This window comes from Heterodontus francisci, unplaced genomic scaffold, assembly GCF_036365525.1.
Source record: "Heterodontus francisci isolate sHetFra1 unplaced genomic scaffold, sHetFra1.hap1 HAP1_SCAFFOLD_606, whole genome shotgun sequence".
Lineage (NCBI taxonomy): Eukaryota > Metazoa > Chordata > Chondrichthyes > Heterodontiformes > Heterodontidae > Heterodontus > Heterodontus francisci.
Window position 1 is genome coordinate 528,751 of NW_027140713.1, and position 24,172 is coordinate 552,922.

Genomic DNA, 24,172 nt, shown 5'->3' on the forward strand with positions numbered 1-24,172 from the left:
CGATAATAGAAATGAGAACCGGCTGCATATTGTAAGTTCAGCGGGGATTGAACAAGCAAATAACAGAGACAAAGAGGGAGCACGAGAAGCGACTGGCAGCTAACATAAAAGGGAAAGAAAGTCCTTCAATACTCATATAAATAGTTAAAGGGTAGTAAAAAGACGGGTGGAACTGATTAGGGAGAAATAAAGGGAACTTATGCATGGAGGAAGAAGCACTAAACTACTTTTTATCTGTCTTTACCAAGGCAGATAACATTGCCGAAGTCATCGTAAAACAGGACGTAGTTGAGACACTGGATAGGCCAAGAATTGACAAATAGAAGCTATTATTAAGACCATATCGTTATTTAAAGTTGATAAGTCACCAACACCAGATGTTTCTTTTTCGTTCTAAGGATGTGGGCGTCGCAGCCGAGGCCAGCATTTATTATCCCTAATTGCCCCTGAGATGCAACTAAGAATGCTAGAGAGGTAAGGGAGGAAATTACAGAAGTATTAACCGTAATCTTCTAATCCTCCTTAGATATGAAGATTGCACTAGAGGACTGGAGAAATGCAGGTGTTAAACAATTGTTTAAAAAATAGCCATAGAGAGATACAGCACTGAAACAGGCCCTTCGGCCCACCGAGTCTGTGCTGAACATCAACCACCCATTTATACTAATCCTACATTAATCTCATATCCCCTACCACATCCCCACAATTCTCTTACCACTACCTACACTAGGGGCAATTTACAATGGCCAATTTACCTATCAACCAGCAAGTCTTTGGCTGTGGGTGGAAACCGGAGCACCCGGCAGAAGCCCACACAGTCATAAGGGGAACTTGCAAACTCCACACAGGCAGCACCCAGAACCGAACCCGGGTCGCTGGAGCTATGAGGCTGCGGTGCTAACTGGGCCGGTGTACGGAGCTGGGAAAGCTTAGAAATGATCATTGAGGTCAAAATTAGAATTCACTTAGACAATTATGGATTAATGAAGGCAACCAGCACGGGTTTGTTAAAGGAAAATCTTGTTTCACTAGCTGGATTGAGTTTTATAATGAAGAAAGTGGGATTCCCCAGGGATCTGTACCAGGACCACAAGCTTTCTTGATATACATAAATAGCCAAAAACAAAAACAGAAAGTGCAGGAAATGCCCAGCAAATCTGGCAGCATCTGTGGAGAGATAAAGAGAGTTAATGTTTCAGGTCGATGACCTTTCGTCAGAAACCTCTTAGTTTGACAGCGGCCCCAGTGGCAGCCATTAAACTGGCGGCCGTCGGCATCATGCAGCTCCGGGTCCCCCCACCTACTGAGACAAAAATCTGCCCTGTGTCCCTGTTCTTAGCTCTATTTGAATATGGACTCTGACTAGACTCTGTGTCGCTGTTCTGATCTCCCTGACTGTAGGCTCTTTGACCAAATGTCGCTTTCTCCTTGTAATCTCTCTCTTTGCAGAGGGACTGCGACCATATTCTGTGTTCCTATTAAGCTCTCTCTCTCTCTCTCTCTGATTAGGGACTGTGAATTCATTGTGTGTACATGCTTTGATCAGTCTCGCTGTCGGGAGTGTGGTCCGACGTTGTGTCCGTTTCCGATATCTCTCTCTCTCTGTTTGAGTGTGGACTCTGACCACAGAATTTGATCCTGTTCTGATATCCCTCAGTGTGGCGATTATCACAAGAGGCTTTGTTCATGTCCGTCTGTGTCCCTGTTTTGATATTTCTCTGAATAAGGACTGTGATGAGATTTCACACTCCTATTCTAATCTCTCGTTCTCTCTCTGTCTGTCTATCTGTCTCTCTCCCTCTTACTCTCCCTCTCTCTCTCCCTCTCTCTCTTTCAGAAGAGACTTGGACCACAGCTTGTTTTCGTCTCTTGGGAACAATTAGAAAAATTACATTTAGCCAGCTGAGACATTGTGCAATCAGATTTAATAGAATGATACCAGAAACTGATATTATTCTTATCAGAACACAGTAAACAGTCCGTGGCTTTTTTTTCCTCATTAGAAAACAGAGGAACTGATGTATGAATTAGTAGACATATCTAAAATCATAATACAATTTGAGAGAGTAGACTGAGAGAGAATGCAGGCCTGACAGTGGTAAGGAAACGTTTAATTGCACAAAACAACCTGCAAGATACGCATAGATAATTATAACTAAGCATGATTAATGGTTTGGATGAAATGGTTGCAGCGACATCCATTCCTCAGGTATTGGCTTTCAATCCTTTGGACAGGATGGAGGAAGAACCTCCGTTTGCAGTGAAACACATGATTTGGAGACACCTTACAGGGTCATGTTAAAGGAACAGTCTGTTAAAGCACGACTCGCAGTAAGGCTTGTCGTTGTTTTCCTTGAAGACGCCTTTGCTTAGTTGTCTGAGGCAGAATGCACAGACAAAATGCTCCGGGTGGAATCTCCTTCCCATGGCGGCAATGCAGCGGCCAATGATGGGCTTTTGGCATCCGCTGCACAGCGTCCCCTGGCGCTGGTGATAGTGCAGCTCACAGTAGGGCATTCCGTCAACCTCAAAGAAACTGGAGTTGGCAAAGGAGGCGAAACAGTCCTACGTTGGAGACAAAAATGTAATCCATTAGCATCTTATGGAGGGAGGTGATTCAACCCATTAATCTTGTTACATAGCAAGATAAGAAAGCCATTCACTCCTTTCCATCCTATCACATTGGAGCAGGAGTAGGCCATTCAGCTCCTACAGTCTATTGCTTGGCAACAGGAGTCGATCAGGCAGTACATTGAGTCTATTATACGGAAACAGAAATAGGCTATAAATCCCTATCGCCTACAGCATAGGAACAGAAGTATCCCATTCAGCCCTTCGAAACTGTTCTCCATTAAAATGAATCATGACTAATCTACACTTCAACCCAATTCATCTGTCTGTTTTTCAGATCCTTTCGTGCTCCTACCCTATCATAATCGATCTTAGTCGTTGACATTTCAATTGGTCATAACAGTACACAGCCAATCCGCCCGTTTTGCATCTCTGTCATGTATAATTTCGCCCCAAAGTTGTTTGTTTGTGATTCCCCCACAAGTTTGAATGTTTCTTGTTATATACTCTATGGACTGCTTAAATCATTTTCAACACATTAGATCCGTTCTCTAAATTCCACTCGCTCGATTGACAGTTAATATTTTGGAGCCTTAGTGCCCACATACAGAAGTCATGGAAAGAATTCCAGAAAAAAATGGTGTCCAGCATTTCAGTATAAGTGCCAGTCCCTGCAAAACTGTTTCCACTTCCGCAAACAAGTTGCCTTTTACTTTGGACAACGAATTTCCATATGTAAAATCACTGTGACTGAATAGGCTCGGGATACTAGCAGCATAAGGGGGTGACTTGATTGAGGGCTTTCCAATTATGGAGGGGTTTGAAAATGTAGACGTGGAGAAGATGTTTCTACTTTTCTGGGAGACTAAATCTAGGGGTCATAAAAAAATAAGATAATAAGAAAACTAATAAAACAGCAGGGAATTCCGAAGAAGTTTCTTTTCCAAGAGAGTGGTGAGAATGTGGCACTCGCTACCACAGCCATTGTAGGGGAAGTATAGAATGGTGGTAATATTACTAGGCTAGTTATCCAGAGTCTGGGCTAATGGTCCAGAGACATGAATTCAAAACCCACCACGGGACCTTAGGGGAATTCAAATTCAATTAAATCAGTAATCTAGAATAAATATCTGGTACCAGCAATGATAATCATGAAACTACAAGATTTTCACATAAAAAAAAGAACCCATCAGGTTCAGCAATGTTCTTAAGGAAAGGAAATCTGTTGTGGTTACCCGGACTGACCTACATTTGTCTCCAGAACCACAGCAATGTGTTTGACTCTTAACTGCTCTCTGAAATGTCATAACAAACCACTCAGTTCTATCAAACTGCTACGGAAAAGTCGAATATGAGTAAAACTTAACATCAATACGGCACCGGAAACAACAAAGGCACATCCTGTCACGTGGACTCTGCAAGGTTCTCCTCACGAAACTTTGGAGAATTGGGAGAGCTGTCACACAGACTCGTCAAGCAATAGCCTGACATAGTCATAACTCACCGAATCATACGTTCCAGCCAGTGCTCCAGAATCCTTCATCACCATCTGTCCAGAACTGGCAGCAAAGTGGTATACAATCGGGAAGGAGTAGCAGGGGGAGTCCTCAACATTTACTCCCAATCTAATGGCATCAGGTGAAACATGGGCAAGGAAATCGCCTGCAGTTTACTAACTACACCATCCCTCAGCTGATGAATCAGTTCTCCTCGATGTTAAAGACCACTTGGAAGATGCATTGAGGGGGGGGGGGGGGGGGAAGCGCACAGAATGTACACTGCATGGGGGACTCAATGTCCATCACCATGAGTGGCTCGGTAACTGAGCCTCTCGCAGATGGTAAGCAAACCAACACGAGGGGAAAAGGCACTGGATCTCGTCCTCACCAATCTACCTGTCGCAGATGCATCTGTCCATGACAGTATTGGTAGAAGTGAGTACCACACAGTTGTTGTGCAGTCTAAGTCCTGTCTTCACACTGAGGACACCTACCGTGCTAAATGGGATAGATTTGGAACAGATCCAGCAACTCGAAACTGGGCATGAATTTGTCTCTGTGAGCTTTCAGCAGCAGCAGAATTAAATTCAACCACAATCTGCCACGTCATGGCCCAGCATATCCCTCGTGTTACCGTTCTCATAAAGCGAAGGGAAGACCCTGGTTCAATGACGAATGTATGAGAACATGCTAGAAACAGCACTAAATAAGATGCCAACCTGATAAAGTGACAATACTGGACTACAAATATGCTGGACAGCGGAAGCAACATACTATAGACAAGGCTAAGCAAACGTACAACCAATGGATCAGATCAAAGCTCTGCAGTGGTGAATGGCGGTGGACAATTAAACAACTAAGCAGACGAGGAGGCTCCACAAACATCCCCATCCACAATGATGCGGGGGTGGGGTCAGCATGACAGTATAAAAGACAATGCTGAAGCATTTGCATTCATCTTCAGCCAGACGTGCCGAGTGAATGATCCATCTTGGCCTCCTCTTGAGGTCCCCAGCATCACAGATGTCCGTCTTCAGCCCATTTGATTCACTCCACGTAATATCAAGAAACGATTGAAGGCATTGGATGCAGCAAAGGCTATGGGCCCTGAAAACATACCGGCTGTATTGCTGAAGACTTGAGCTGCAGAACTACCCAACCCCTAACCAAGCTTCTCAACTGCAGCTATGACACTGGCATCTTTCCGACAACATGGAAAATTGCCCAGGTATATCCTGCCCATAAAAAACAGGACAAATCCAATGCGGCCAATTGCCACCACACCAGTCCATTCTAAATCATCAGCAAAGTAATGGAAGGTACCATCTACATGGCTGTCAAGCGGCACCTATTCAACACTAACCTGCTGGCCAATGCTCAGTTTGGGTTCTAAAAGAGGCATTCAGCTCCAGACCGCATTACAGCCGTTGTCCATACATGGACAAAAGATCTGAATTCCAGAAGTGAGGTGAGAGTTCTTTGACCAATGGTGAAAGAGTATGATATAGGTTATTTAAAATAGGACATTCTAGAGGATGCAACTGTGTAGCTTCAGTCACCTGTTACACGCCTCACATGATATTCAACTGTATTGATATAAAAGCAAAATACTGCAGATGCTGGCTGTATTGACTTCGGTAGTAGTGAATATTGGCCAGATGTTGATTGGTCAGCAAAAGAGATTCCACCTATTTTGAACTGCCGCCCGTGTTCAATTTTACCCCAACGAATTTCAATTTGAAGTATGCATCCAGCATTTTTCCCCACATGTAGAATCAGGTATTAATCAGATGGCTGATGTGCCTTCTCGGATGGATAGACAGAACCGCTTGGCACCATGGCTCAAAGAGGATCAGGGGAGATGTTCATTTCTCAACCAATATCAATAAAACATACGATCCAGTCACATTTCCGTTTGTGGGATCTTTCTTTGTGATAATGGTTTTTCAGTTTCTCTCCCTTGCAACAATGACTATACCTCAAAAGTTCTTCATTGGCTGTAAAGTGCAGCGGGATGTGAAGGTCGCTGAAGGGGCTATATAAATGCCAGTCTATACCTTTCTTTTTACAAACAGACAGGCGTCCGAAACATAATGTGCTTGTTCTGGTCACTGACACTTACTCTGCAAACAAAGCATTCGGGGTGCCAGACGCTGTTGAGTGCGGACAGATAGTTATCCAAAACTGGCCGATCACAGCTGCCGCACTTGGGAGCGAACATGTTGAAGTAGTCTTTGCGGCAATACGGCTTTCCGTCCTTCTCATGGTAACCTAAGTATGCAGAAGAAGGGAACAAGTCGTGACGCACATGTCGGGGAAACGAACCAGCAGCATTCTAAAATAGCACAGAGAACAATCAAGATAGTGGGGGTGAAAGAGAACACCATAGCAGCTCAAAGGAACTGATATCGCATCGGTATAATAAAAGCAAAATACTGCGGATGCTGGAAATCTGAAATAAAAACAAGAAATGCTGGAGCCACTCGGTTCTGAAGAAGGGTCACTGACCCGAAACGTTAACTCTGCTTCTTTTTCCACAGATGCTGCCAGACCTGCTGAGTGAATCCAGCATTTCTTGTTGATATCGCATCGGTGACTGGTGACACATTCAATTCTATTACTATCGATCAAGCTGAATGGGCGGCTCCTACAATGGCAGTCTTAATACAAATCCACCTCTGTGTCGTGCTTGTCCAATTTTCAATTGCACCCCGCTATAACTTTAACTGCAACGCTTCATATCAGCTTTCAGAATGATTGCAAAGTGAAAAGCACGAAAAATGGAAGAAGTGTTTTGAATTAATCTCTTTTCTAACAAAGCTTTCGGCCAGAACGCAAAATATTTTGCTCAGTAGAAAAACCAAACTATTCAGCCGAACTCTACTTTCCATTTCTTGAACCGTACCTGGAGCTTACGGCACTTTGAGCACAAAAAGAAGTATTTTTTTACCTGATGCGGGTTTCTGCCTCGACCACCCTTTTAAGCTGTGGGTTCCAGTTCCCCACCACCCAGTGGGTGAACAAATTGCTCTTCAACTCCCCTCTCATCCTTCCACCAATTACTGTAAATCTGTTCCCCTTGGAATTGACCTATTTGTAGGGGGGAAATAGATCCTTCCTATCCAGTCTATCTAGGCCCTCATAATTGCATCCTCTTGAATTAAATCTCCCCCAGTCTCCTCTGTACTTTTATTAACACTACATTACTATATTGTTCAGAATTAACCAGCAAATAATGAAGGCTATTTGGGGAGCAGATGAGTAGAGTTCGTTGGAGATGCAAGGCATAATGTGAATTACTGTCAAATTAATTGTAAGCAAATAATGAAGTTGGCTCACACTGTGGCATATTTATACGTACTGGTAGCTACATCGTTGGATGCACTTGCAGAGACTGCGGAGCAATTTTAACTGAACCCGCCTATTGGAACACTAATGGGAGCGGTTAGAACTTCGGTTTCACGTCATATCGGTAGACTTCAATGGGGAGGTAAATCCAGCGGGTGTAAAACCAACGTTCCTATCAGTACCCTAGTGATGTGTTGGTTAGTAAGGGTGTCCACAGCCTTTACATAGAGGTGATGGTGGTGAATTATCGAGCCATTTTATTAGGTACTGCTGAAAACAAAAGCATTTGGTCGAAACTTTTCGTCTTGTGCTCATCAAGACAAATCACAAGAATACTAATTAGATTAGATTAGATTAGAGATACAGCACTGAAACAGGCTCTTCGGCCCACCGAGTCTGTGCCGAACATCAACCACCCAGTTATACTAATCCTACACTAATCCCATATTCCTACCAAATGTAAGGGAAAGCAACAAATCTATGCATGTGTGGTGTTCGCCACTAACAGCATGCTGCCGTCAAGACAAATAGACGTTCTACCTATCACACAAATGAGTAATGCGATATATGAATTCCAATGTCAGTGTGTTGCGAGGTATATAGGCCCTACGTCCCAAGGACTGGTGGATTGTATCAAACAACATGCCCCTTGTGTTGTTCACAAGGGCATGGCATTGGCTCTACCCAACCAACCCATGCTTGCAAAACTCAAAGCACACTGTCCAACATTCGATGTGATTCCACGATTGGACAACATTTGTTAAATAATCCTCACTCTGCTAAGAATTACACTGACAACCAATTTAAGATTGTCAGTCGGGCTCACAGTGTGGCATTTTTACACGTACTGGTGGCTACATTAATACACAGGGTCCTGTACTTTACAGACAGAAAGAACATGCACACACATTGTGCCTGTTTCAGCCAAACAAAATAATTCTTCAGGGCAATGATTTGACCAATCTGAGTCAGGCTGCCTGGTTTAAATTTCAAGCAAAACTTGGCAGTTAAGTGTCAGTCAACATAAGCTGGTGCTTTCTCCATGGCAACTCATCTACCACTTGCCAACCAATCAGCACTGTCTTCTCATACAGCATAAATGTGTTGCTTTCCCTTACTGGGGCAGTGGTTAGCACCACAGCCTCACAGCTCCAGCGACCTGGGTTCAATTCTGGGTACTACTTGTGTGGAGTTTGCAAGTTCTCCCTGTGTCTGCGTGGGTTTTCTCCGGGTGCTCCGGTTTCCTCCCACAGCCAAAAGACTTGCAGGTTGATAGGTAAATTGGCCATTATAAATTGCCCCTAGTATAGGTAGCTGGGAGGGAAATATAGGGACAGGTGGGGATATGGTAGGAATGTAGGATTAGTATAAATGGGTGGTTGATGGTCGGCACAGACTCGGTGGGCCGAAGGGCCTGTTTCAGTGCTGTATCTCTAAATTAAACTAAACTTACATTGGTATTTTTTCAATTTGTTCTGATGAGTGCAAGATGAAAAGCTTTGACAAAATGTCTCTATTTTCAGCAATACTCAAATTCTGTACTACTAAACGACCATGGAACTAAAGTGTAAAATGGCTGAAGACCTGATGATATTTTAAAATGAACTCCTTGTTGTATTATTTTGTGTCATTTGTTTTACAATTAATTTCATACTAAACAATAAAATAGCATAAACTACAAGAAATTCGTGTTTTTGCATTCTATTAAAAAATTTTAATTGACCTTTGCACAGAGTGTATAATCCACCGCTAATTCAATATGATCCATTCTACACCATTGTCCCAACGCTAAAATGACTCCCAATTGCATTTCCCTGAGCTGTAAGAAATTGCAGCCCTCTTACATCTGCAGGTGTATATATACATAGGCAGAATGAAAGGTCAGAGTTGAATATAGTTCATAATACCTCACTGGGAGAATCCAAAATTTAATGCAGCACTCCCAACAATTTGAGTAGTAACTCTGTAAAACTTACCGTCGTTCCCAAATATATCACCGCAGTGTGCACAAAAAAAGTGTTCCGGGTGCCAAGTTTTGTCCAGGGCTGTGAGGATTTTCTATAAATGGGCAAAATACAATGAAGTGAAAAACAATATTAAGTCCTTCGGAAATTTCAGAAATGTTAGGCAACTGCTGCCCACTGATTGTGTATAAATACTTTACAGTTACTGAGATGGACCTTCATCTTAGTCGGTAGCATATCATGGACTGTGGCTCATCAAACGCACGTTAACTGATCAGTCCGAAATTCATTTATGTTGACTTAGAGGGAAATGAACATCAGAGGTGTGGTATAATGGGTGATGAATTTAATGTGGCCTCTTTTGTGTGCCTAGTCACGAATACCTTCACCCCAACCATCTGTGAGGTGATTCTATATAACCAGGCGTTCAATCACGATTAATACGAATTTGTTGATAGTTACCCATACACAGCAGTGAAAACCACAGTGACCATGAGCGTCATGCGCTAAACTCCGAATGCTAAACATTGAAAATAAAATTAATTATGGCAGGCAATTGCATTGTAAATGAATGAATATGAATATGATCAATTCATTTTCCAGCTTAGTTCACAGAAGACGGCAGGAGGCAGAACGTATTGGAGGCTGTAAGGAATTCTACCTATATGGACTTCAGGGAAATAATAATTAATAGTGTGAGACTGCGAGATGAATTTGAATTTCACAAAATGGGTTTGAAGGGATTAAGAGAATGTAGATGACATTTTGTATTTGCTGCCTGGAATCAATATGAGTAACAACATCAGGAGAGTACAGAAGTAGAATTGTGAAAATTTGAGACTTAAGATATTGAGGTGGTAGGGGATCTAGAAGGCTATGTATTTAACAGGAGCAACATATCATGAATACGTTATTGCCTTTTGCATTACCTGAAGGCATGAAAGGCGCTTGATAGATGTTGAGGGTTGAAATCAGTCTTGAATAATGCAATACAGGAGTACGCACGTGTCCTGACAGTTATACAACACACCCAATATTCAATGGATATTGAAATCAGTGGAACTGTCTTTGGGATGGGATGTATTATGAATGAAGAATCCGATACCTCCCGTCCTGTGTTCCAATCCATGTCCAATTTCAATCACTAGTTCATCATTCTATTATGTGGAATATTGCATGCAATTCTGGTCGCCACACTACCAGAAGGACGTGGAGGCTTTGGAGAGGGTACAGAAGAGGTTTACCAGGATGTTGCCTGGTCTGGAGGGCATTAGCTATGAGGACAGGTTGGATAAACTCGGATTGTTTTCACTGGAATGACGGAGGTGGAGGGGTGACATGATGGAGGTTGACAAAATTATGAGCGGCATGGACAGAGTGGATAGTCAGAAACTTTTTCCCAGGGTGGTCGTGTCAGTTACTAGGGGACAGAGGTTTAAGGTGCGAGGGGCAAAGTTTAGAGGGGATGTGCGAGGCAGGTTTTTTACACAGAGGGTGGTGAGTGCCTGGAACTTGCTTCCGGGGGAGATGGTGGAAGCAGATACGATCGCGACGTTTAAGAGGCATCTTGACAAATGCATGAATAGGATGGGAATAGAGGGATATGGACCCCGGAAGTGCAGAAGGTTTTAGTTAAGACCGGCATCAAGATCGGCGCAGGCTTGGAGGGCCGAATGGCCTGTTCCTGTGCTTTGTTCTATTATTGAAATGGAAGCTGAATATGGTGTACTATTTTTCCCAGACTCCAGCCATACAATAAGTTTTGAATCATTAATACAGTTAGATGACAATTCCAATTTGGTTTCAGTAGACTTACATCTTGAATAGGACCGCTGCAATAGGCACAGCGTGGGGAGAAGAGATTGTGGTAATCCTTATGACAATATGCCCGACCATCACGTTCGCAAAACCCTTTCATTCCGATTTCTTCATTGCAGTGAGTGCAGACAAAGTGTTCTGGATGCCAGGTCAAACCCATCGCTGTGATAATCTGAAAATCCCAAAATATATTGCATTGGTCGGCAATGTCGTTGAACAATCGCTCATTCACTATATAAGTCTGTGTTCAGGTTTCCCAGAGAAAATCTAATGGGGACAATTGTACCCTGACTTTACATCAATTTAAAATAAGGTAAGGAAAAATGTGACTCGTTCTGTATTTGAACGGGTGGGGAACGGGGGCTGGAGCGGGAGGGTGTGGGGCGGGGGGCGGGGGGTGGGGGGGGAGGGTGTGGGGCGGGGGGCGGGGGGTGGGGGGGGGAGGGTGTGGGGCGGGGGGCGGGGGGTGGGGGGGGAGGGTGTGGGGCGGGTGGGGGGGGGGGGGGTGTGGTGGTGCGGGGGACGTCATCTTCCCATCAGATCTTTCTTCGAGATAGATCATTGGAACGAATACTCTGGACCAGTCTCCACTCCCGTAGTGTAGTCTCAGTTAACAACAATGTAGGAGGCAGATGCACATATCAACCTGGTGAACAACAGAAGGTCTTGAAAAGATTGGGCTGCTAATCCGAATAACGTCAATCTCACTCTGGGCAAAGAAACTGGAGCCATGACTTCAATGGTCATCTTGACAGATCTAATGCAAGTTTCTGATTCACTGTTAGCCATTTTACAATATCGGTATCAGCTATTCTACACTATTGCTGTCAGTCAGCTTATACGATTGCACAAAGTCAAAACAAACCTAATTTGACATGTGTGTGAATGAAATCCGCATTACTTTTCCACCAAATCCTTCCATCCCTCCCGTGTTTTCGGCTTGATTAAGTAAATGCAAAGTCCTGCGGACGTTGGAATTCTAAAATAAAAACACAAAGTGCTGGAAATACTCAGCACGTCTGGTAACATTTGGGGAAGAGAGAAGCAGAATTAACACTTGAGGTCTGTGGCCTGATCAGTTCTGATGAAAGGTCACTGACGTCAAACGTTAACTGTGTTTCTCTCTCCACGGATGTTGCCGGATCTACTAAGTATTTCCAGCACTTTCTGTTTTCATTTTTTTGTTTCAAGTTGCTGGTCCGACATCCTGTCCTCGGTGAGCCCCAATTTCCTACTAAAGCTGTCCTGCCACTCTGCCACCCTGAACCCTCCAAGAGATTCAGCTCATCCATAATTCTCTGCGTGTGAAACTGAAGTGATCAAATCTCTGTTGCCCTTGTTCTAACTAGCACCGAGTCCCATTCACTCATCACAACTGTGTTCGCTGATATACGATGGCTTCGGGTAAAGCGGCAGCTTGTTTTTCAAGTTCTTGTTCTTGTTTTCAAACCCCTTCATGACGTGGCCCCTCTCTATCTCTGTAATCTCCTCCCGTCCCATAATCGTGTAAGATATCTGTGCTCATTTGATTCCGGCTTTTGAACATTCCCGATATTAATTACTCCATCATTGGTGCCTAGCTTCTAAGCTCTGCAATTGCCTCTTTAAACATCTCTGCCTCCCTACCTCTCTTTCCTCCGTTACGACACAACTGAAAACCGACCTCTTTGACCAAGATTTTGGTCATCTTCCTTAATGTGGTTCGGTGTCAACTTTATTTTGCTAACGCTCCTGTGAAGCGCCTTGAAAATTTCACCATGTAAAGATGGTGTATAAGTACAAGTTTTTGTTGTTGTTGTCAGGATCCTAACTCGCAGCACGTCTCGTTCACCCTGCACCCACATGCTGGTTGACCTACATTGGCTCCCAGCCAAAAGAAAACTGACAATTATAATTCATCTCCTCCTATGCACAATCTTCAGTGGCCTCGTCCCCCCCCCCCCCCACCCCCCCCGCCCCATCTCGAACATTCACCAGCACTACAACAGTTGGAAAATTTTCTGTTCCTCCAACTTTGGCCTCTTGCGCAGCTCTCAATCCTACAATGGCGGCTATGCTTTGTTCTGTGCGCTGGAATTCCCTTCCTAAGCACCACTGCCTCTCCACCACCGATTCTGACTCACCTTGAAAAACAACCTTTTACTCGATGCTTCTAGTTACCCCTCCTGACATCTCTGTGGTGCAGCGTGAATTGCCGTTTCGTTATGCTTCTGCGAAGCACCTCAGAAAGTTTTTTTGAACTAAAGTGGCGATATTTTTCCAGTGTTCTAAAACTCTAAGATCTTACTTGATACTTTTAAGTTTGTAGGCCATGTTAAAAATTTACTATTTACAAATCAGACGTGTTGTTGTGAAGTGTTCCTCAGATAATGAATAGCCACAATAATATGTCATATGAAATTCTCTGTTAATGCAACAGCAGCAATATCCAAAGTCTGTGAGATGCTGATTGAACATACTCACATATTCACCATATTGTTTTACTTACTTTCCCAACAATGCGTTTCTTGCAGGAACTGCAGACGCCCTTCGCGTCGGTGCTGACTCCAAGTCGGTTTAGGTCAGATTCTAAGGATCCCAGTATGTTGTCCAGAGAGCTCCCTGCTGCCTGCACAGCTGCATTTGGGATCGGATTTTTCGAGCTCTGTGCAGGCTCAGTGGGGCTGAGGAGCTGTGGCAGAAAACAGCCAAGTTAAATTATTTGTGTCTGTCAAGGTCGCAGATAGATAGCAACCCGCTGATGAAGTCATGCCAAGATATGGAATGACCTTGTCATCTCACATCATCTTGTTAGTCAGATTATATCAATTACAGATAAGGTCATCTCTGATCATTTCCTTCTATTACATTCCACCCACATCCCCCTTCCACGCCCCATCCCTATCTTCTTCTGTATTGGTCCCTAAAAAACACTATCCCCAATTCATTTGAAACTGCACTTTCAAAAGCCCAAGTGGTTAACCTTTGGCCCTCCATCCCCCCAACAACAACCACCCCCCCCCCCCCCCACCGACCACCACCACATTTGTGCAGCTTCTAATTTACTCAATAGTACTCTCACCTCCACCTTTGATGCCCCAGTCCCCAATTAAAACATCACTCTCTCTTACCCTGGCCATTCCTCCTGGTATGGCGCTCATCTCCACTCTCAAAGCCAAGAAATGCTGGCTTGAAAGGATATGGTGGACAAATGATTTAGACATCCACTGCCCTATCTGACAGGACCACATAAAGCACTATCACGTCCATCTCTTGTTTGCTAAAACTGCTCACTTTTCCAGGATCATCCTGGAATATAAGGATAACCCCTTCTTCTTTTCCCTACTGCAAATAGTCTTCTTCAACGTGTCTCATCCACACTAACCTCTAACAATAAGCGCAAGGAGCTCATGAACTTCCTTGCAACTGAGACCATTCAACCCGTTGCCTCTGTCACATTCCTCCTTTCTACTCGTCCTTCGGGACAAACATCCTCTAAGGCTCCCCCCGTTCTAGCCCTGAACTCGCATTTTTCTCAAGTTTCTCTCCCATCTCCTCTTCTTCCTTCTGAGCTCATTTTGTTCATGAGAACACCTCCTGCTCCCTCTCCTGTTACTCTCAGTCTATCTCTCTCTTCAGGTGTCGTCATCTCTCCTTTAAATCTGCCTTCAATACTGCTCACCTCAAAAACAAACACTTGACCACAAGTTCCTGGCAAATTACCGCTCTATCTGCAACCTCCCTTTCCTCTCCAAAGTACTTGAAAGTGCTGGTGCATCCTAAATCAGAGGCCATCCTTCTCGAGCTCCGTATTTGAATCTATCTGATCAGGCTCCCGCACCTGCCACAGTACCGAAACAGCTCTTTTCAAAGGTGCAAATGACATCCTACGTGTCTGTGAGCAAGGTAAACTATCCCTCTTTGTCCTTCCCGACCTGTCTGCAGCCATTGACACGATTCACCAGAACATTAACCTTCAACACTTCTCCACTGTCGTCCAGCTGGTTAGGACTGCTCTCATCTGGTTCCATTCTTACCTTATATTCAGGGTATCACTTGCAATGGCTTCGCTTCCTGCTCCCACACCGTTACTTCTCGTGTCACCCAAGGAGCTGTCCTTGGTCCCATCCTATTTCTCATCTACATGCTGCCACTTGGTGACATCATCCAAAATCACAGCATTAGTTTTCACATGTATTCTGCTGATGCTCAGCTCACCCTCAACTCCTCCACTGTGATAAATGATCAAACTGCTTATCTAACATCCATTACTGGATGGGAAGTAATTTCCTCCAATTAAATATTGGGAAGACTGAAGCCATTGTTTTACAGTCACTGCTCCAAACTCTGTTCACTAGCTATGGACTCCATTCCTCTTCCAGGCAACCATCTGAGACTAAACCACTGTTTGCAACGCTGGTGTCATATTTGACCCCGAGATGAGCTTCCAAACTGTTATTTATGCCATCGTTAAACCACCTATTCTGCCTATTTCCACCTCTGGAACATCGCTGGACTTCACCCCTTTCTCAGCTCTTCTGCTGCTGAAACCCTCACCAATGCCTTTGTTACCTCTAGAATTGACTGCTCCAACGCACTCCTGGCTGGTCGCCAACATTGTACACTCTGTAACTTTTAGGTCATCCATTACTTTGCTGTCTGTGTATTAACGTACACAGAATCTCCTACAGTTATCACCCTTGTTCTCGCTGACATACATTGGCTCCCAATGTCCTGATTTTAAATTTATCATTCTTGTTTTCAAATCTGTCCATGCCCCTCCCCATCTCTCTAGTTTTGTCCAGCCCCATAACTCTCCATGATACTTATCTTCATCTAATTCTGGCCTCTTGCTCAGCACCGATTTTAATCACTCCACCATTGGTGGTTGCACCTTCAGTTGCCTAGGCCCTAAGCTCTGGAATTCCCTCCCTTAAACTCGTTGCCTCCTTAACTCTCTTTCTTCCTTTAAGACACTCCTTAAAACCTACCCCTTTGACAAAGTTTTTAGTCCTCCAACCTAATAACTCCTTGTGCTGTATCATATTTTGTTTTATAATGCTCTTGTGAAGCACCTTGGGATGTTTTATTACGTTAACGGCGATATATAAATATATCTTGTTCTCGCTGGTGACTTACGCCACTCAGATTGACCATAATATCCTCCAGTTGTTGGGCCGCTGATGTTGGACTCAACACCGCGGTTTCTGTGGTAACTTGAGGACCCTCGCTCACCGTGCTGTTGGAAAAGAGAAATGAAATGAGTGAAAAGGGCAGATGGTTTTTCATGTTATATCTTCCTAATTAAAGATACAGGCATAAAGCTAAAGTTATGAATTGAACTTCTTTTATACACAAAACACCATTTTCATTTTCAGTGAAAGCAACGAAACATTATGTTCACTGTTTTCCTCATTCTAAGGATGTGGTCGTCACTCACAAGGCCACACTTGAGAAGGCGTTGGGCGTTCTTCAGAAGCTGCTGCAGTCCATTTGGTGAAGGTGCAGCTATAGCGCTGTTAGGGAGGAAAATCCATGATCGTTACCCAATGACATGAAGGAACGGTGATATATGTCCAAGTTTGGATGATGTGTGGCTTTGTCGGGAACTTTTGATGGTAATCCCCTGTATCTGCAGACCCTGTCCTTCTTGGTAGTGCAGTTCGACCATTTTGGGAAATGTTGCATCATCGAATTAAATCAAGTTTACAGCAGAGAAACAGAACATTTTGCCCAACTGGTATACGTCAGCACTTATGGTATACACAAACCTCTCACCCCTCTTCATCAAACCCGTCAGCGCATCTATCTGTTCCTTTCGCCCTCATTTATCTATCTACTTTCCCCATGAATGTAGCTCTGCTATTTGCCTCAACTGCTAGGTGTGGTAGTGAGTTCCACATTTTTACCACCCTCCGGGTAAATAATTCCTTGTTAGATTTATTGGTTATATTTGTTAATTATGGCCTTTAGTTTTGGTCTCACCCATGGTAACTTCACCAATCCCGTTCAATATGTTAAAGACGTCCATTTGGTCACCCTTCAGCATTCTCTTTTCTAGAGAAAAGAGTCACAACCTTATTCAGTATTTCCTGATAGCCGTATTCTCTCAGTTCTGGCATAAGAATTATGAATCTTGCCTTGCACCTTCCTGAATGCTTTTAAATATGTTTTAATATATAATATGGAAACGAGAACTGTGACTAATACTACATCTTTGGTCTAAACACAGTTCTATGCAAATTTGACATAACTTCCCTGCTGCATAATCTTGCCCCTCTCTAAATGAACACCTGTTTAGTTTTTTTTTTCAATATACTTTATTAACCTGCATCGTTACTTTTAGTGATTTGCATATCTCTGTACCCAGATCCTTTTTTTTCTCTTACCTATTTAGGGTTGTATTATCCAAGCACATGATTCTTACCAAAATGCATCGCCTAATAGTTATCTATATTGAAATTTATTTGCAAACTCCTCGCCCATTTTGCATGTTTTCTGATGTATTCTTATATTTTGTCACAGTATTGCTTGGTAGCAATTGTACTCCTAATTTGGAGTCGTTTGCAAATTTTGAAGTTGTGCTTACGATTCCCGAGTCCAAATCTTTAATCTAAATTGTAAATAATATTGGTCCCAGCACTGATCCCTGGGGAACATCACTTCCAACCTCTTGACAGTCTGAGGAGCTACACTTAACTCTTCGTTTGTTCCCTGTTTTGTAGCCAGCTTGCTACCCATTCTACTATCTCTCCTCTGACTAAACATGCTCTGACATCAGTCATGTATCGACACATTTGAAAATTCAGATATCTGACACATTCTGCATTATTTTTATATACTATTTCTGTTACTTCCGACCTGGATTTGGGCATAAAGGGCATAATTTCAAAGTTTGCGGATGAAAGGATATTCAGAAATTTAGTAAACAATGAGATGGATAGTAACCAACATAAGAAGACATTGAGCAACTTCTGAAATGGTCTGGCTTCTGGCAAATGAGATAAGTGTGAACTGATACATTCTGTAGGAACAATGAGGGGAGATAATATAAAGTAAGTGATACACTTTTAAAGGGGCTAAAGGAACAAAGAGATCTAGGGGTATATGCACATAATTTTTTGAAAGTGGCAAGACAATTTGAGAGGCTGCTAAAAAGCTATGGCATTCGACATTTTATAAATAAAGGAATGAAGTACAAAAGAGAGTTGTACGAAAAAGATTCCGGGTCAGCATCAGCAGGAAAAATGTGTTCAGTTCTGGAAACTGAACTTTGGGAAATATGTCAATGCATTAAAGAGGGTGCAGACAAGATTTTTTTTAGAATGGTTCCAAGGATGAGGGACTTCAGTTGTGTGTAGAGATAGGAGAAAATGGAGTTGCTATAGGAACAAAGGAACAGGGGTAGACAATTTAGTTCCTCGAGCCTGTTCCTCCATTCAATAAGATCCTGGCCAACCTGCGACTTAACTCCATATGCTCACCTTTGCCCATTTCCCTTCATATTTTGGTCAACACAAATCTATCATGCTCAAATTTAAAAATAACAATTGAGCAAGCATCAATTGTTATTTGTGAAGCGTTCCAAGCTTCCACCTCCCTTTATTTTGAAGTGTTTTCTAATTTCATTCCTGAAAGACCTAGCTCTAATTTTGAGACTATATGCCCGCTAGTCCTTGACTCCACAACCAGCAGAAATCGTTTATTTTATCTACCCTAACAGTTTCCTTTAAATCTTAAAAACTTTGATCAAATCACCCTTAACCTTGTAAATTCCAGAGAATGCAATCCTAGTTTGTTTAATCTCTCCTCGGGGCTTGGAGCCAGATACCATTCTGGTAAATTCACGTTGCGCACATTCCAAGGCCAATATATTCTTGCTAAGGTGTGCTGCTCACTGTAATTCTAGGTTTGGTTTCAGCAGAGCTTTGTAAAGCTGAGTCATGACTTCTGCAAACTTGCATTCTAGTCCTCCAGATATAAAGGCCAGCACTCCATTACGCTTTTTTTATTATTATTATTTTCTGTACTTGTTCATAGTATTTTAATGATCGACGTACTGGCCCTCAAAATCTCTTCGGACTTCCATTTTTCTATCGTTTAAACTCCGTACAACAGAGTAGGCTGAGAGGAAATTTGATGAAGGCGTTCAAAATCACGACAGGTGACAGGTGAAAAATAAGGGGAAACTGTTTACAGTGGCAGAAAAAATACAGATTTAAGGTCATTGGCAATAAAACCAGAGGTGACGTGGAAACATTTTGTACAGGGCAAGTTGTGTTGTGGAATGCACTGCCTGAAAGGGTGCTGGAAGCAAATTCATTAGTAACCAGCAAAAGAACATCAAACCAATACCTGGAGGTGGAAAATAATTGCAGAGCTATCGGGGGAAAAAAAGTGGGACAAGTTGAATGTACTATGAAAGAGCTGGCCGAGGCACGACAGGGCCGACTGAGATCATTCTGCACTGTGTCACTCCATAATTCTATAAGACTATGAATTCAATTATGTTGATAAAGTATGACCTTCCCTTTGAAAACTGCTTCCGGTTTCAATATATTTTACTATTGCATCTTTGAGTAAAGAATCAATTGCTTTCCTATCAGGGTTGCTAAGCTAACTGGTGTACAGTTCACTGGTCTTGTTAAACCTCTAATAAATATGTTTGAATAACAGTAGGGCCAGTTGTTATAAGTTGTTATATATTTTCAATAGTGTCACTGCTATCTCTTCCCCAATTTATCTCAATATTGTCAAAGACGCCTTGACAAGTTGTATTCTGTAGATAGTACACACTGCAGCCACAATACGCGGCAGTAGAGGGATTGGATGTTGAAGGTGGTGGATGAACATCGAATCAAGCAGACTACTTTGGCTTGTATGATACCGAGCTTCTTGAGTGTTGTTGCATTTGCACAATGCAGGCATTCCATCACATTAAGAGGCGGGGTGTGGCCTATCAAGGAAAAGAGATGTTATAGGCTTAGAGACTCCGGGAAAGGCTAGAATAGGTAATTAATACTTTGTATTCGGGTTTGCTATGGAAGAGGATGCTGAAAAAACATCGGTAAAAGTGGTAGAGGTAATGATGGGGTGAAAATTGAGTGGAAGGATGTATTGGAATGGCTGGCAATGTGGTAATGAGTGGTTAAGTCACCTGGTCCAGATGGCTTGCATCCAAGGTTTTAAAGGAAATGGGAGTAGAGATAGCATACGGACTTGCCATAATCTTCCAATCTTACCAAGATACGAGCAAGGCGCCAGAGGATTGGAGAGTGCGACATCCTTAATCAAGAAAGTATGTCAGGACATTCCTAGTAACTGCAGACTGCTCAGTTTCAGATACAAAAATCAATGGAAAAGTCAACAGACGTTTGGAGAGCTTTGAGTTAATTAAGAGTCAGTATGGATTAGTAAAAGGCAGATCATGCTTAACTAATCTATTGAATTTTTCAATGAAGTCATAGGGAAGGTTGATGAAGGGAATGCAATGGATGTTGTCCATATAGATTTGAAGAAAGTGTTTGTCAAAGTATCATATACGAGGCTGGTTAACAAAATTTAGCCCCATGGAATAGGAAGTCAGTGTCAGATTGCATTAAAAAATTGAAAAATTGGCTTAAGGACAGAAAGAAGCGATTCTGGGTAAATGGTTGCTTTTCAGTTTGGAGGATTGTAGACAATGGTGCTCCCCAATTTTATATATATATATATATATACATATATATAAATGACTTGGATATTGGAATACTGAGTAAAATTTCAAAACTTGCTGATGATACCAAGCTTGGAAGAGTGACAGACAGTGAGGGCGATACCAAACAATTGAGACAAGACACATGTAGAATAGCTAAATCAGCAGACAAGTGACTGATATAATTTAATGCAGAGAAGTGTGAATTGATTCATTTTCGCAAAAGGGATAGGGAGAGGCAATATAGACTTAATGGCATAGTTCTAAAGAATTGGGGTTCTTGTGCATAGGTCTCTGAAGGTGATAGGACATATTAAGAGAATGGTTCATAAAGCATATGTGATCTTGGGCTTCATAAATAGACGTAATGAGTACAAAAGCAAGGACGTTATGCTGAATCTTTATAAAGCTCTGTTTAAGCCATAGTATTGCGTCTGGCTCTGTTCACCACACATTAAGAAGAATGTTAGAACCCTTTAGTGGTTTCAGAGGATATTTACCAGAATGGTTCCAAGGATGTGGGATTTTAGCTACAAGATTAGTTTGGAGAAGCTGGGATTGTTCTCTCAGGAGCAAAGGACATTGAGTGGAGATTTGGTAGAGGTGTGCAAATTCTAACAGGTTTGTCCAAGGAAATACAACTTTTTCTGTACTCCCTTTACATTGTTGATCCATTCTCTTATTTTTCAGGCCTTCTATCCAGCTAATCACAGCCAGTTCCCTTTTCTTCTCATTGAAAATATTTCCCCATTATGTCGTAATTTTAAAACTTCGCCGAAAACTAATGCATTCTTTTAAAAATTTGAACTGCTCACTGTTTCTTTTTTGACAGACCCTACATTGAATATGTGATTCACTTCAGCCTGTAAGAGCGAGTCCTTGGTGTAATGGTAAAATTTAGACCTCCAGAACGGGAAATGATCGAACCCTTCTCTGGATTGTCCCGACGAAGATCAGTTGATAGCCTGTAATATATAACACTCCTGTCCTGACGACGTATGACCTGTAGTTAGCTAATCAGCCTGGGGAACCCTTCACTCCTTCACACTACTCATAGAATCAAAGAATGATATAGCACAATAAGATTCCCTTCGGCCCATCGAACCTGTGTTGACTCTTTGGTAGAGCTATCCAATTAACTCCACACTCCTGCTCCTTCCCCACAGCCTTGTATTGTTTTTACCCATCTTCAAGTATTTATCCAACACTCTTTTGAATTGTACTATTTTATCTGCTTTCGCCACTCTTTCAGGTCAATGCATTCCAAATCACAATTTTCTGTGCTACAAAACGAACAATGCTTTCATATTTCCCTTCTGTTTGTTCTGCAGACCATCATAAAGTCGGTGTCCTCAAGTTACCGACCCTTCTGCCACTGGAGCGTTCTCCTCGGGGACCATTTCCAAGGGGACCATTCGCCAGCGGTAGTAGTGTGACAAAAATGACGGCAACGCCTGCATATTACTTTTGAACTGGGTCCTGCGAATTAGGTTTGAATACTACGGATAAAAGTAGGAAAATCCTTCCCTTACTCGTTGGTGTACAACTGGAATGATATACTGCATTACGAAGGAAAACATTTTCAACAATAAGCAGTTAAAATTTGAAATGATAGGGTGATGAATACAGATTGAATAGTAGCCTGCGAAAGATATCTGGATAAACACTTGAATGTGAAAAAAAATGCCGGGATGTTGGAACGGAACGGGTTGTGGGACTAACTGACTTGCTTTTCAATGGATCTGGCACAGAATCCATGGACTAAATGGTCTCTTCTATCTGGTACTACTCGATGATTCTACGATTCAATAATGTTTGGTACGAAAGCGAAACAAATGATGAAAGGCGTTCTCTCTTAGTTTACAAGGACAAGCTTAACGGAATAAAGAAAAAAACACTTCTAGTGATTTTGTTTCTGATATTCATATCCCGCTAACTTTTGTAGTTCTATGTCATTCATTCAAATTTTCATTCAAATCTACCTCCTAAAGGAAAGAAAAATCAACTGTTTTGAGGTGTCGAAAACGATGTAGATTCCACAATAAATTTCGTTATTTGAATTGATCATTAAGGTAAAATTTTATAAGGGATATTAAAGATTGTGGCTGAAATTGGTGATAGACAGCAACACAAGACTGGCGGAAGCATATTGGCTGGCGATGTTATGACACATCTGATATTCATGCCTATTGATGTCAGTGGAACTGAACATCAGGGGGAGCATATAACCAGTGAGAGGTACGATAGCGCCTGTTATGCATCCCTTCCAATATCAAATTTCACTCCTCTATCTGTGATTTCGGCGCTGGTACATTTCCTTGTTTGTTCATGACAAAGATAGACTATAAATTAGGTAACAATAGGAGGAGCGGGTGGCGAGTCAGCGGAGTTACATAGAAAAGCTAAAAGCAACCTTTAAAAAAATCTTGATTTGTCCATAATGAATGATTGTAGCTCACCTGTAAATGTGACCATTTTCATTTTTTTCGTCTCCTGTACTACTTTTTGCTCCACCGACATGGGACAAGTAGACTGGCTGCAACGGGATATAGAAAATTAGCAGAAAAAGCTCTTCGGTTGTGCGCAGATAACACACTCATACCAGCAATAGGTCATACATGAGGAGAAATAATTTGCATCTATGCAGCTCCCGTCACATCCTCAGAAAGTCCCAAAGCATTTCATAGCCAACAAAATATTGCTGATATATTTGGGGCAAATTTTCAACTTGTTCCCAGACGTAAAGTGCATTGCGGGGGCGCTGTCCAAGTTTCATTTCTAGTTATGTTTGGTCAGCAAGTTAACACTCACTCATGGTTGTAGTGCATAGAAAAGCAGAAGCTAATTTGCGCGAGGTCGAATAAACAGCAGTCTGCTCAATGGCCAGAAAATCTGTTTTAGGGATGTTGGTTGAGAGGTAAGTGTTGGATGGGACACTGGAGAACACGTTCTGCCATTCCTCTAACAGTGCTGTGGAATCTTTCAACACCCATCCAAGAGGACATGTATACCTTTGTTAAATATTGCATCGATGAATAGTGCTTCAGACAGCGCTGCACGTCTTCAGCACTGCACTGAACCACCATGCAAGATTATGGGTTCATGTGTCTGGAATGGTATTTGAACCCACAACTTTCCAGTTTAGAAAGGAGAAAACCAGCACCGGGCCAAGGCTAGCAGCAAATGTGCACATTATACCTCAGACCAGCGAAGCGAAAATTTGCAAAGCTAATGCAAATCTATCTTATAAATCACAAAGCATGAAGGTGGATTCACTGTTGCTTTTTCTGATAACATTA

At 42.4% G+C, this 24,172-nt stretch overlaps 1 protein-coding gene across 1 annotated transcript in view; it reads right to left on the minus strand.

The window, feature by feature from the left end:
- Nucleotides 1-1,906: 1,906 nt before the first annotated feature.
- Nucleotides 1,907-24,172, minus strand: part of LOC137360539 (leupaxin-like) — a 28,026-nt gene continuing 5,760 nt past the window's right edge. The window contains exons 3-9 of the mRNA XM_068025941.1: nt 23,333-23,409; nt 16,319-16,418; nt 13,689-13,871; nt 11,199-11,372; nt 9,395-9,476; nt 6,193-6,341; nt 1,907-2,565 (exon numbers count right to left, since the gene is read on the minus strand). Coding sequence (XP_067882042.1) covers nt 2,299-2,565; nt 6,193-6,341; nt 9,395-9,476; nt 11,199-11,372; nt 13,689-13,871; nt 16,319-16,418; nt 23,333-23,409 — 1,032 coding nt within the window. The 3' untranslated portion in view covers nt 1,907-2,298. The remainder of the gene's footprint in view (nt 2,566-6,192; nt 6,342-9,394; nt 9,477-11,198; nt 11,373-13,688; nt 13,872-16,318; nt 16,419-23,332; nt 23,410-24,172) is intronic.